Raw genomic sequence first — 14,217 nt, forward strand, 5'->3', positions numbered from 1 at the left:
AGTTGATATCAACTTAATTACTGCCTTATTAAATACTAATCTTAGATTGCATGAATACTGTTGATTGTTTCATCTTCCATGTCTAATTTGTAACTCTGACCTCGCTGATTTATATCAGTGCCACAGTGTGAGCACCCATTGAAAAAATTAAAAGTCGGCGCCTATGATAAAGATGTGATTGAATTTCGTGATTTGATCCTAAGTGTGATGATAATATATGTCATGTGTATACATATTTTAAAGACTATTTAAAATGCCATTCTGATGTGTTCCGTATTTGGTCAATAGAGGGCATTAGACGAGATAAAAAAAATCACATGAAACTACCGGTACGTAAATTTGTAGTGTGTATACAATATAATAAGTAAATCAAACTCAGAAACAGTTTTATTTATCGTAAGAAAGATACAAATCCAATAACAACAAACCGTTGCCAAGGAGAGCTATAATTTTCATGGCCCACTCTGTTGTGTAATGAACACAGACGTAGGCCAATCGTGAATGTAGAAGTCAGAGCCCTACATGTACGGCTTGAAACTTATGTAACCATTCTTGTGTCTTAAATTAAGAGCAGCAGGCTTTAAACACATACAAAAATTATGGCAAAATATTTACTGACACTTTTGACAATATCTACCACAATATTTGCGATAGCCATACACAAGTTTTATAACAGAATCTCGAAAGAAAGCTGAATTGAATGACATACAGTTCACTTAATTTAGATTATTCATCTGTCCTAAATAATTTGTGTAATTGTTGCAACAAATCGAAAATACACTGAAACATAAGATCACATAGGTACAAATTCGTGGTAAAGTAATGATCTCATTGCTCCTAAATTTATATAAGATCTTATATATACAGCTATAAGAAACTCATTTTTTACTTAATTTGAGAAAGATTTGTCGGTTTTGTGATATTTTAAAAACGTTAAAGTTTGGAAAAAATAATTTTCACAGCATGCATAAAATTATGAAACTAACTTAATTTTCAAGTTATAAAAATAAAAAAATGAGTTTCACTATCACAAGGCAATATGTAAGATCTGGTAAAAATTTGGGGCCAATGGCATCATTAGTTTACCAAGAAAATCTGCTTATGTTATCTTATGTTTAAATATATTTTCAATTTGTTGCAACAATGAAAACAAATTCTAAAGAACAAATTAATAATGTAAATTAAGTGAACTATAAGCCATTCAATTCAGAATTCTTTCAAGATTCAGTGGTAAAATTTATGTATGGCTATCATAAAGCTTGTGGTAGACATTGTCAAAAGTATTACTGCATGTTTTGGTATAATTTTTGCATGAGATCGTAACCCTTTGCTCTCAATTTGATTTCTTTTAACTGTTATCCCTACTAGTAGTAAAAATGTGTTGATTAGAGTACTGGTACAAATAGTTCGTTGCTTGAAGCGCGAAAAAAGTAAGTAGGTCTATTTATATGAGATTTCAGTGTATGTTTTACTAGCCTAACAGTATGATATATGCTAATCTTAGTGAAGGTTGTGATAAGGTGTTACTGTTGATTAATTCCTCTATAATGTAAAACGTTGTAATAGTTTGATTGAAATATAGCTAATGTTTTATTATAAGGTATCATAAATTTAAGAGCATTGATTAATTTCGAGCTCAATATTAGAAACTTGGGTCTAATTATGATAATAATTGATTAAATGGCAATCTTACTCTTGTTAATTGTGTAAGCATGTGCGGCTTACAGCTGTTTCGGTGCTTCTTCACACCATCCTCAGAGCCTACTAGATCTCGGCGTCATCTCGAACTTCGCTGCCTGTTGTGTGGGTGCGTTCGATTGTTGAAAAGTGTTGAAATGTCGTATCAAATAGTGTGTGTGTTCTGAAATTGATCTGTGTGTTGAGAATTTGATCAGGGTGTGTTTTGGTGTGTCTGTATATTTTATATTGTTCTAGTGTGTTGAGTTTTTGGTTTTTGGGTTGTATGTGTAGTATTTCCATGTCTGTATTTATGTTATTGTATGTGTGGTTAGCATTAGTTATGTGTTCGGCATATGTAGATGTATTGTGTCCTCTGGTTATTGCTTTAATGTGTTCTTTGTATTGAGTTTGGAATGATCTGCCTGCCGAACACATAACTAATGCTAACCACACATACAATAACATAAATAAAGACATGGAAATCCTACACATACAACCCAAGAACTAAAAACTCAACACACTAGAACAATATGAAATATACAGACACACCAAAACACACCCTGATCAAATTCTCAACACACAGATCAATTTCAGAACACACACACTATTTGACACCACATTTCAACACTTTTCAACAATCGAACGCACCCACACAACAGGCAGCGAAGTTCGAGATGACGCCGAGATCTAGTAGACTCTGAGGATGGTTTGAAGAAACACCGAAACAGCTGTAATCCGCACATGCTTACATAATTAACACGAGTAAGATCGCCATTTAATCAATTATTTATATTCAAGTGTTAAAAGTAATGTACGAAAGATTCAACATGAATTCCAGTTGATCTAATAAACATAATATAATTATGCAAATGAGTTTTGAAAACTTTGATTGTACTGATTATAAATTTGTATGTGTGTATGGGGAAGTAACTTTTCTAACAAGTCTAAGTATGTAGCTGCTAAATCTACATCTAAAAGAGCCATAAAATTAAAAAAGTTAGATACAAACAAAGAGTGACATGATTACTGAATTATTGAAGTAACTACATAGCTAGAAACGTAACAAGGTTAGTTGCACGCAAGTTCAAGTCAACACATAAAGACGGAACATTAACACGCAAAATTAAATAAATAAATTGTTAATAAAGGGAATGAATTAGGCATCTGAAACAAATATTGTTAGTGAACTACAGCGAAGCAACATTCCTTTGAAAGCAACCTTGTCTCACCTTGACAGCAACTATTTCGGCATAGCCTAAGGTACCACCTCTTAGTGTGGTCACTGAGCGTTTTAATCCCTGTAAATAGACCCATCTGCGGTTAATATGTCTGCCTGTACCCACGTGGGTTGTTATGGAGCTCTATTATAAGTATCGTATAGCAGTTTAAGTGTTTAATTTAATTTAATTGATGATTTTGACAATCATGTAGTTATATTAAAAGTATTTATTTCAGTCACTGACTTCACAACTTATGTTTAAGGTGTTAAAACTTTACATTACATGTTTAAAAGATGTATAAACGTTTTCGTTGGTCAGGGCCAACATCATCAGATACGAAGCACATTTCGGTAATATCAATAATCTCTACAAATACAATACATATTTAATGACATGCACATTGAAACTTATTAAAATCAACATGGTTATGATACATTTTGACATTCTTATATTGCAGCCCTTATTGTAAATATTTAAAATACACGTGTAAGATGCAAAGTATATATGTTTGCAAGTCTTCACACATGGAACAATGAAGTAACTTAATGTAAAAGAATAAAAAATAAAAATAATACAATATAAACTAAGGTAGAAATGTTGTGAATGTGAAGAGTTGCAAATTACAGCATTTGAATACATTTATTGTATTTGCATTAATGGGAAAGAGAAATATGAACACAATAAATGTATTCAAATACTGTAATTTGAAACTCTTCACATTCACAACATTTCTACCTTAGTTTATATTTTATTATTTTTATTTTTTATTCTTTTACATTAAGTTACTTCATTATTCCATGTGTGAAGACTTGCAAACATATATACTGGGTGTTCATTTCAAAGTGTGTAATGACGTCACTGTTGTGAGTCGGCGATTTGAAGCGAGTTTAAGCTTTTATGTCAGAGAAGTTGCCTATTCAATCTGAACTTGAGAACGTGTACGGTATAACTTGAACGTCGTAGCAACAGATGGCGGTCTGTACTGTCTGTGTGCTACCATAACCTCTTTCGAACTGTGTTTTGCGCGGCCAAGTCGTACGCAGGGTATTTGTTATCATCGGTTGCGTACCGCAACATTCCACACACAAATCAAATGCTCCGTGTCCATGTTGACTGTCCAAGTTAATGTCAACAAATACGTAAGAAATCGTCTTAACCCTCTCCCCATATCACGACAGTAAGAAAAAAACCCATCTCAGTACATGTTTCCAAACAGTTCACATTCCTGTCTCTACAGGCGTTACCGTACATATCAGTAAGTACTCTTGAGAATGAACGCCGTACTTGCTAGGCAACTTCTCTGACACATAGGTAATACACCTCTGCGGAAGTGTAGGAAGATTGAATTCTATAGGCTCATCGACTAGCTATATGACGGCATACAGCGAGCCATGACACACTTTGAACTGAACACCCAGTACTTTGCAACTTACACTTGTATTTTAAATATTAACAATAAGGGCTGCAATATAAGAATGTCAAAATGTATCATAACCATGTTGATTTTAATAAGTTTCAGTGTGCATGTCATTAAATATGTATTGTATTTGTAGAGATTAGGATTGATATTACCGAAATGTACTTCGTATCTGATGATGTTGGCCCTGACCAACGAAAACGTTTATACATCTTTTAAACATGTAATGTAAAGATTTAACACTTTAAACATATATTGTGAAGTCAGTGATTGAAATAAACACTTTTAATATACAATACAGACTTCTCTGAAAACTAAAAAATGAATTGCAAAATCATGTAATTGTTATATTGCATTCGGACACTATAGAAGATCAGGGCAGTAAGAAATCACTATTTCATTTCATAACTTGCACTGTGCATATGATAATAAAAAAAAACAATTTTCAGACTGTCTATTTTATTCTTTAAAACAGTTCAAGCCTATAATATTTGTAAATGAGAGAGGAAAGAATCCCTAAATGGTATGGCAGGCCAGAGTGGATAGAAAGAGATCAGACATGTTGGCATTGGCTTCCGCATCTACTGTTCGTGGGTTGTGAGTTTTTGTGAGCTAACGTTGCCTCAGAGCTGTGGACGACCATAGCAAGATGGTCGAAACATTAGCTCTAGCAACTGACAAGCAAACGTTCTGATGGGGGCAGATAAAAAAGTAATTTTTTTTTCTTCCAACATGTTAATAATGTCAAAGGAAGTGCTTATACAAATTTTGGCCACTCGACTGCAGTTACGAGGGCCGTAAAAAAATAAATTTGCCAGGGGCCGTTAACAGAAAAAAACACAATTTCATTGGACAAATTTATTGGAACGGACACAGCTTGTTGAGCTATCATGGAATCGACAGAGAGAGGTGCAGACGCAGTCAAACGCTGGTTCCGGTCAGAGGCGGCAGACTTCTACGACACAAAAATTGATCCCATGGTATGACAAATGTCTCAATTCCAGTGGGGGGATATGTTGACAAATGGCGCAACAATTGCTGTATCTGTTTCAATAAATATTTCCATGAAATTGTGCTTTTATCTATAAATGACCTCAGGGAAAATCACTTTCTGGACGGCCTCGTAATTGCGGTCGAGTGGCCAAAATTTGTATAAGCACTTCTTTTGACATTATTAACATGGTGGAAGAAAAAAATTTAACTTTTTTATCTGCCCCCATCAGAACGTTTGCTTGTGAGACAACGCGGCACAAGTCCGAAAACTCACAACCCACAGAGATTAGACACACTTTAGGTGAATGGATGGGAATGGTTTTAAAAGGAATGAGAACGGATATAAACAGAGAAGAAGTATTAGATTAACACGTGATAAATAAAGAGCTCTTTGTAAAATCTTTACACCTGAGGATAGAAGAGGATGAAATGTATACATATCGGTAAATAATATTTGTGTAAATAATGTAGATGGGGTCCTGCTGTTGGCTAAATAAAATGTAAACATTTTTGAAAATGATACAGATTATATTTCATATTGTGTTAAGGTGTTAGGTACAGTTTACAGCGGCAACATTTTTTTCCCTCCATTACTGTATCTTGTACAATAATGAAAATTGATATGTATAAAACACTGTCCTTCTGCTATATGAAACAGTAATATGCGTTACAAGAGCGGTATGTTGAAGTTTTCATGTTCGAGGAAAAGTTTGAAAAAGCGAAACGTAGTTGAGCTTTTTTAATTTCCGAGAATTGAAAGAAAACATACCGCTCGTGTATCGTACATTATTTTGTGCGAAGATCGTTTATTACATAGCTGGAAGAGGAATTTCTAATTAGTTGCAATGAAATCTCCATCTTGGTTTCTGTTCAATGACGGCAAATTTACAAAACAAAAATATCTATCTTTAACATTGTTGCTTTAAAATGTTTTCTGTGTTTACTATACTCCAGCACGCCGTGATATACGTCTGTCTTTTTTCCCCCCAGTCTATAAATGCCAACTTAAAACAAACGGTAAGGTTATGTAATGAGTCTGGAATCTTGTTGATTTTTTTCACGGCTTCCTTAATGTTACTTGCATCACGAATGCAGTAACTTTAGTGGAGTTGTAGAGTTTACTTAATTTTTGCAAACATTTAAAAACAATAATTAACAGTGCAGTTTAGGTGAAATTGCAGTGGTAAGTTTCCAATTTATAATTATTATTATATTGAACGTCTCTAAAAATAATATGTTAAAAGCCTAAAGCAGTAAAATCAATATGTCACTTAAGCGGTCAGAAGAGGGAAATTGTTATGTGTGTTAGGTTGTGAATACTGAATGTGGAATTTTAGACTTTCCGCGGATTGGTTTTGTGCGGAAACCAAGCAAATACGCACGATCTCGCACAAAAAATATTTTTACGATTTAAAAAAAAATTATTTATATATATATTTTTTTTTTCAAAATTCAAAATGTTGACAGTTCACTGTGCAGTGATGAAGCGTTTTCTTCATAACTCAAAAACTTGTTAACTTTTTCATGTTCCTTCTCTTTTATTTTATTGCTGAAGCTCATGTTTACAATATCATGCTCTTTCAACTACATTCCTTAATAAATAATATTTTTTTCTTTATTTGTGTAATAGAAAATGCTGTTATTTGACCATTTTTTTTAAATGAATTTATTTTTTATCGGACAATCTATCAATGGTAGATAAGTGATCTTGCATCGTATTGTAAATATTACATGCATAAATACACACAAAAAATTTCATCACAGAATGTTGGATAGTTTTTTAGTTATGAGGGAAATGCATCATCACTGCACAGTGAACTGAATTTTGAAAACAAAAATGTAAATAATTTTTTTAAATCGTAAAAATATTTTTTTCATATAGCAGAAGGACAGTGTTTTGCACCTACTAATTTTCATTATTGTACAAGATACAGTACTGGAGGAAAAAAATGTTGAATATTTATAAAATTTTACTGCTGTAAGCTGTACCTAACCCCTTAGCTAGATAATTTTCATTATAGAATTTGTGCTGAATGTTATTGTCTCACAAGTAGGGGAGAGTCCGGTAGTATCGGACATCGGATAATACCGGACAGTGAGCTTCTTTCATCTACCACACGATGGTAATACCTGATTGACATGGTTATGTTTCTGTGATGTCGCATAGAGAAACGTAACCATGTCATTCAGGTACTACCATATGGTGGTAGATGAAAGAAACGCACTGTCCGATATTACCCGATGTCCGATACTACCCGACTCTCCCCTAATACCAGTATCAGGGTTATATAGTAGGTCTACTGATTTTTAGTAAATTTTAAAATTGTTCATATAATTATGGCTTAACATAAATTTTACATAAAATTTAGGTCTCTTCAAGTTTCGGTTTTTGGCATATGTTTTTCGTCTGGTATAAATTTCTATACAAACAAACAGACGTGGACAAATTATTAACAAAATGGACGATTTTTATGATAATTCTGTTTATGAAATTTGACTTTTCAATTTAGACCACATTTGACAATTTTGGATATTTCCATCATTACAGTAGACAGAAATATGCAAAAATGTCAACTGTAGTTTAAATTGAAGAGTCAAGTTTTGTAAAAAAAATATACAATAAAAGTCTTCAATTTTGCTAATAATTTGTAAATTAGCAAAATTGTCAACTGCATTGAAGAGTCAAATTTTGTAAAACTATAAAATAAAAATCTTTAGTTTTGCTAATAATTTCGAAATATCCAAAATGTCAAATGTAGTACAAATTGAAGAGTCGAATTTTGTAAAAATATAAAATAAAAACCTTCAGTTTTGCTAATAATTTGTAAATATGCTCAAATATCAAATGTAGTCCAAATTGAGGAATTAAATTTTGAAAAATATACAATACAAATCTTCAATTTTGCTAATAATTTGGAAATACACAAAAATATCAACTGTAGTCTAAATTGAAGAATCATATTTTGTAAAAATATATAATAAAAATCTTAAATTTTGCTAATAATTTGTCCACGTCTGTAGTTTCCTTCAAGTGTGATTCCCTTCTTAAGTTTTTACAAGTCTCAACATTAAACAATCTCTCAAGAGTTTTAATTTATTTTTATTTATTTCACTGACCATTTATACTTACTAACATAATTCTCAAAATTTCATATTTGTCAACAATTCTGAATAATACTTTCCTCAACATTAGCACTGTATTTTATATTCCCTTGATTTTATGTTAATCACACTAATACAAAATGTTATGTTTTATTTAACGACGCTCGCAACTGCTGTGGTTATATCAGCGTCGCCGGATGTGCCGGAATTTTGTCCCTCAGGAGTTCTTTTACATGCCAGTAAATCTACTGACATGAGCCTGTCGCATTTAAGCACACTTAAATGCCATCGACCTGGCCCGGGATCGAACCCGCAACCTTGGGCATAGAAGGCCAGCGCTATACCAACTCGCCAACCAGGTCGACCACACTAATATACGACACATAACGTTTCTAAGATATAGTTTCAACAAAGACAGCTGTCGTGCTACGCTAACTAAATGGGCAATGATGAAATTTCAGAAAAAAAAAAGTAATGGTAATATTTTGAAACACAATAAAAAATGGAAACATTATTATTAGTGCTACTGTCTTCATTATATGGAATAAGAATATAAAACATACAAAACTGAAAATTTACAACTTCTTGATAAAAAGTACACTTACAATTTTACAGTATATTACAAACTTTAAAGAAAAAATTTATGGCCACAGAAATTGGCTTTCTCGAGAGAACGTTCCTTCAAACGATGAATTGACATGGGTGTATATATACAGGGACATCACTTTATTTTTACCAATATTTTTAACATTAACCTGGCTATACTCGGAAACACTGTTGCCCCCTTCCATTACAGGAGTTTGATGTTGCTAGTGCAATATGTAAACAAATCATTTTACTAGGTATAGGAGGAGAGAAAAGTAGTGTATCCATTTATGTTACAGGGAAATACGATATTAAGATTTTCAGTTTGATCATCACTTTTACGGAATTTATCAAAATACAGTAGAGTAGTAACATTTTTTTTTTCAAAAACTCAACTTTTCAGGCGGCTATGTTCGTTATGTAATGTCTACTTTATTTAGCATATTAATTATTGATGTTATCATACAATATAGAGAGTGCAATTAAATTGAGGGGGTCATAAGTAAAGGGCTGCAAGTGCACTTAAGTTACTTTTGAGAAAATAGGGTTTAAATATTTAAGCTTTCGTATAATCGGTGAAATTTTTTATTTAAATTTTAATGTGTGATTCGATTAAGATATCCCTTTGCCACTAAAATTTTAGGTACTTTAGCTTACACTGGATGCACTTAACTCATGTTATTACAAATGTCACTAGCATTCCTTTGCTTCTAGCCACCTCAATTCAAAAAAAGCTAATCTGAATTTTTAAACAAGTTGCTGAAAATGGTTGCCGTTCATTACAATGCAGGCTTCAATTCAGTACGCATATTATTAAAAACATTTTGAAGCATATTCTCTGAAATTGAATTTATCGTTTCTTGAATATAATTTTTTAGTACGATATTATTAATATAGGTTCCTTCTTCTATAGAAAACGCAATCATATTTATGAAACACACTATACAATGCAGTGTTTACTTCAGTGCTTGAAGACTTCGAATGCAACAGCGGCCGTAAGTTTGTGTGTCTGACGGGAGCAAGGACATTAGTGAAGGGGTGAGAGTGAAGTACATTCAGAAATGCAGGTACAATAAAAATGCAAGTGAAAATAAAATGATGTCCCTGTATATGTGTGTAATAAAAAGTAAAAATTATGTTTAACCATTACTATTCCATAATCTTCTTCATCGACTCGAGCAAAAACAACTTCAAAATCTGGCATTATATCTGATATAATCACACATAATTATGCTAAAATACGGTATAAAATGTTTCATATAAAATAATTGTTTTCTCGAAAAGGAAGTAAAAACGTCGAAGAATTACAACAAACGTCTACTTACTGACAGTTCGAACTTCAGGAATAAATTCGAAATATACGAGACACTGGATATTGAAGGACACTAACTTCAAGCATTACTTTCCCTTTGATCGGTCGGTACACTGAGTCTACACGCCTGGAGAGTAGGTTACGTACGACACAGACAAGGCAGAGAAGTTGCCTACAGAGCAAGGCGTTGCCACCCAAAGTTCGGATACTTTCTGACTTTACTTACTTACTGGCTTTTAAGGAAGCCGGAGGTTCATTGCCGTCCTCACATAAGCCCGCCATTGGTCCCTATCCTGAGCAAGATTAATCCATTCTCTATCATCATATCCCACCTCCCTCAAATTCATTTTAATATCATCTTCCCGTCTACGTCTCGGCCTCCCCAAAGGTCTTTTTCCCTCCTGCCTCCCACTAACACTCTATATGCATTTCTGGATTCGCCCATACGTGCTACTGTACATGCCCTGCCAATCTCAAACGTCTGGATTTAATGTTCCTAATTATGCCAGGTGAAGAATACAATGCGTGCAGTTCTGTGTTGTGTAACTTTCTCCATTCTCCTGTAACTTCATCTCTCTTAGCCCCAAATATTTTCCTAAGCACCTTATTCTCAAACACCCTTAATCTCTGTTCCTCTCTCAAAGTGAGAGTCCAAGTTTCACAACCATACAGAACAACCGGTAATATAACTGTTTTATAAATTCTAACTTTCAGATTTTTCGACAGCAGACTGGATGATAAAAGTTTCTCAACCGAATAATAACAGACATTTCCCATATTTATTCTGTGTTTAATTTCCTCCCGAGTATCATATATATTTGTTAATGATGATCCCAGATATTTTAACTTCTCCACCTCTTCAAAAGATAAATCTCCAATTTTTATATTTCCATTTCGTACAATATTCTCGTCACGAGACATAATCATATACTTTGTCTTTTCGGGATTTACTTCCAAACCTATCTCTTTACTTGCTTCCAGTAAAATTTCCGTGTTTTCCCTAATCGTTTGTGGATTTTCTCCTGACATATTCACGTCATCCGCATAGACAAGCAGCTGATGTAACCCGTTCAATTCCAAACCCTCTCTGGTATCCTGGGCTTTCCTAATGGCATACTCTACAGCAAAGTTAAAAAGTAAGGTTTCTGACTTTACTAGTATTTAAAAAAAGTAACTATAGGGAAATATTTCATGGAATAATTTTGTGTAAATATATATTATTCATATTGATAATTCGATAAATAAACAGCCATTGATAACAGCTAAATGAAGTAATCCACCACTGCCACATTATGTGATTCGTATCAGCTACCTCTCCATCCTCACTCCTCAAACGTAGACTGAAGTGTTGCGGGCTGCATTCAACAATGATTCGGCGCCATCTATTGCTTTGGACACGCCTGGCATAGAACGTTTTAGAAATAAAGCCATCTGTTTTATTTAATGATAAGGATGATTTATCATATCTCGCGGACTGGATGACTTAAGCCGGTAGTGCAGCTGCGGCCAGAGAAAATACAGTTTAGCGATAATAAAATAAAACAGGAACACTATATTATGTGCGACGTACACTAAGGGTCGATTTATAAAACGAGGTCTAGACCACGACCATGGCTTTAAACCGCGTTTGGATTTATAAAACGCGGTCTAGACCACGACCATGGCTTTAAACCGCGTTTGGATTTATAAAACGAGGTCTAGACCACGACCATGGCTTTAAACCGCGTTTGGATTTATAAAACGAGGTCTAGATCCCGGCCATGGCTTTAAACTTCGTTTGGATTTATAAAACAAGGTCTAGATCCCGGCCATGGCTTTAAACTCCGTTTGGATTTATAAAACGAGGTCTAGATCCCGGCCATGGCTTTAAACTCCGTTTGGATTTATAAAACGAGGTCTAGACCACGGCCATGGCTTTAAACTTCGTTTAGATTTATAAAACGAGGTCTAGACCACGGCCATGGCTTTAAACCGCATTTGGATTTATAAAACGAGATCTAGACCACGACCATGGCTTTAAACCGCGTTTGGATTTCTAAAACGAGGTCTAGACCACGACCATGGCTTTAAACCGCGTTTGGATTTATAAAACGAGGTCTAGACTCCGGCCATGGCTTTAAACTTCGTTTGGATTTATAAAACGAGGTCTAGAGCCCGGCCATGGCTTTAAACTTCGTTTGGATTTATAAAACGAGGTCTAGACCCCGGCCATGGCTTTAAACTCCGTTTGGATTTATAAAACGAGGTCTAGACCCCGGCCATGGCTTTAAACTCCGTTTGGATTTATAAAACGAGGTCTAGACCCCGGCCATGGCTTTAAACTTCGTTTGGATTTATAAAACGAGGTCTAGACCCCGGCCATGGCTTTAAACTTCGTTTGGATTTATAAAACGGGGTCTAGACCCCGGCCATGGCTTTAAACCGCGTTTGGATTTATAAAACGAGGTCTAGACCACGACCATGGCTTTAAACCGCGTTTGGATTTATAAAACGAGGTCTAGACCACGACCATGGCTTTAAACCGCGTTTGGATTTATAAAACGAGGTCTAGACTCCGGCCATGGCTTTAAACCGCGTTTGGATTTATAAAACCAGGTCTAGACCACGACCATGGCTTTAAACCGCGTTTGGATTTATAAAACGATGTCTAGACCCCGCCCATGGCTTTAAACCGCGTTTGGATTTATAAAACGAGGTCTAGACTCCGGCCATGGCTTTAAACCGCGTTTGGATTTATAAAACGAGGTCTAGACCACGACCATGGCTTTAAACTTCGTTTGGATTTATAAAACGAGGTCTTTTTCATTTTTCTGAGTCAGAAACAACTGCAGTACTCTGCACGTATAAGTACAAAGTGTATGAGACTTTGACCAAATAAATAATTAACTAAATGGAAGAAATGTTCAGCCTTGAAAAGTGTTAAATATAAACAATATTAAGTACCCTACAGTATTTGGAAACATGTCTAAAATTTCATTCCATCCTTGTTTTACAAGAAGATTCTGGGGAACAGCATGTAGACACGACTAAAATGCTTTTGTTTTACAGATCTTAGAAATGTGCAATATATTCGTAGGATTTCAATCTCATTGTTATTGATTAAGGCAGTTAATCATTACAAAATGAAACAGGACGAGCAAATAAATTGTAGATTGTATATCTAAAGAGTGCGGCAAAACATTCTCCCTAATTTAAAGTTTAAATAAAAAACAGATGTATCAAAATAAGGAAACATTATTAATATGAATGCTATCTTAACAGTGGGAATTTATCATTTTTTGAATAACGTGTCTCTCAAGTGGTGTTCTTCACTATCAATGCATTGTTTAATACCACTTTGGAAATTATACATCACTCTAACTAGCATTTCTTGAGGAATAAGACCAATTTCTTCCTGTATTGCATTTCTTAGGTCTGGCAAAGTCCTTGGTCGATGTTTGAACACCTCAGCCTTAAGATGTCCCAAGAGAAAAACATTGCAGGGTGCAAGGTCTGGTGATCGTGCTGGCCAGGGGACGTCGCCACGTGAAGAAATTAAGCGTCCGGGAAACATCTGTGTCAGGACTTGGAGATAAATCTGAGCTGTGTGCTGAAACCATACCTGGTCAATCAGAAGCGCATAGAGTCTTGGTACCAAAAAATTGTTGATCATAAAAGTGTACCGCTGAGGGTTTACTGTCACAGTAGCACCATCCTCTTCAAAAAAGTAAGGACCAAGTATCCCGACTCTTGCAACCGCGCACCATACAGTAACACGGTCGTTATGTAGAGGTTTTTCATGAAGTTCACGAGGGTTCTGTCCACTCCAATATCGGAAATTTTGATGATTCACGCATCCCGATAAGTGAAAATGTGTAATGCAGATACTGAAGATGCTGTGGTTCTTTTCAGTGATGAAGCACGATCAC

The 14,217-nt window shown here is 34.6% G+C and overlaps 1 protein-coding gene across 1 annotated transcript in view; it reads right to left on the reverse strand.

Moving 5' to 3' along the window:
• Positions 1-14,217, reverse strand: part of LOC138711659 (collagen alpha chain CG42342) — a 135,204-nt gene that overhangs the window by 84,510 nt on the left and 36,477 nt on the right. The window contains exon 8 of the mRNA XM_069842790.1: positions 2,910-2,978. Coding sequence (XP_069698891.1) covers positions 2,910-2,978 — 69 coding nt within the window. The remainder of the gene's footprint in view (positions 1-2,909; positions 2,979-14,217) is intronic.

This window comes from Periplaneta americana, chromosome 13 (assembly GCF_040183065.1).
Source record: "Periplaneta americana isolate PAMFEO1 chromosome 13, P.americana_PAMFEO1_priV1, whole genome shotgun sequence".
NCBI classification, from domain to species: domain Eukaryota; kingdom Metazoa; phylum Arthropoda; class Insecta; order Blattodea; family Blattidae; genus Periplaneta; species Periplaneta americana.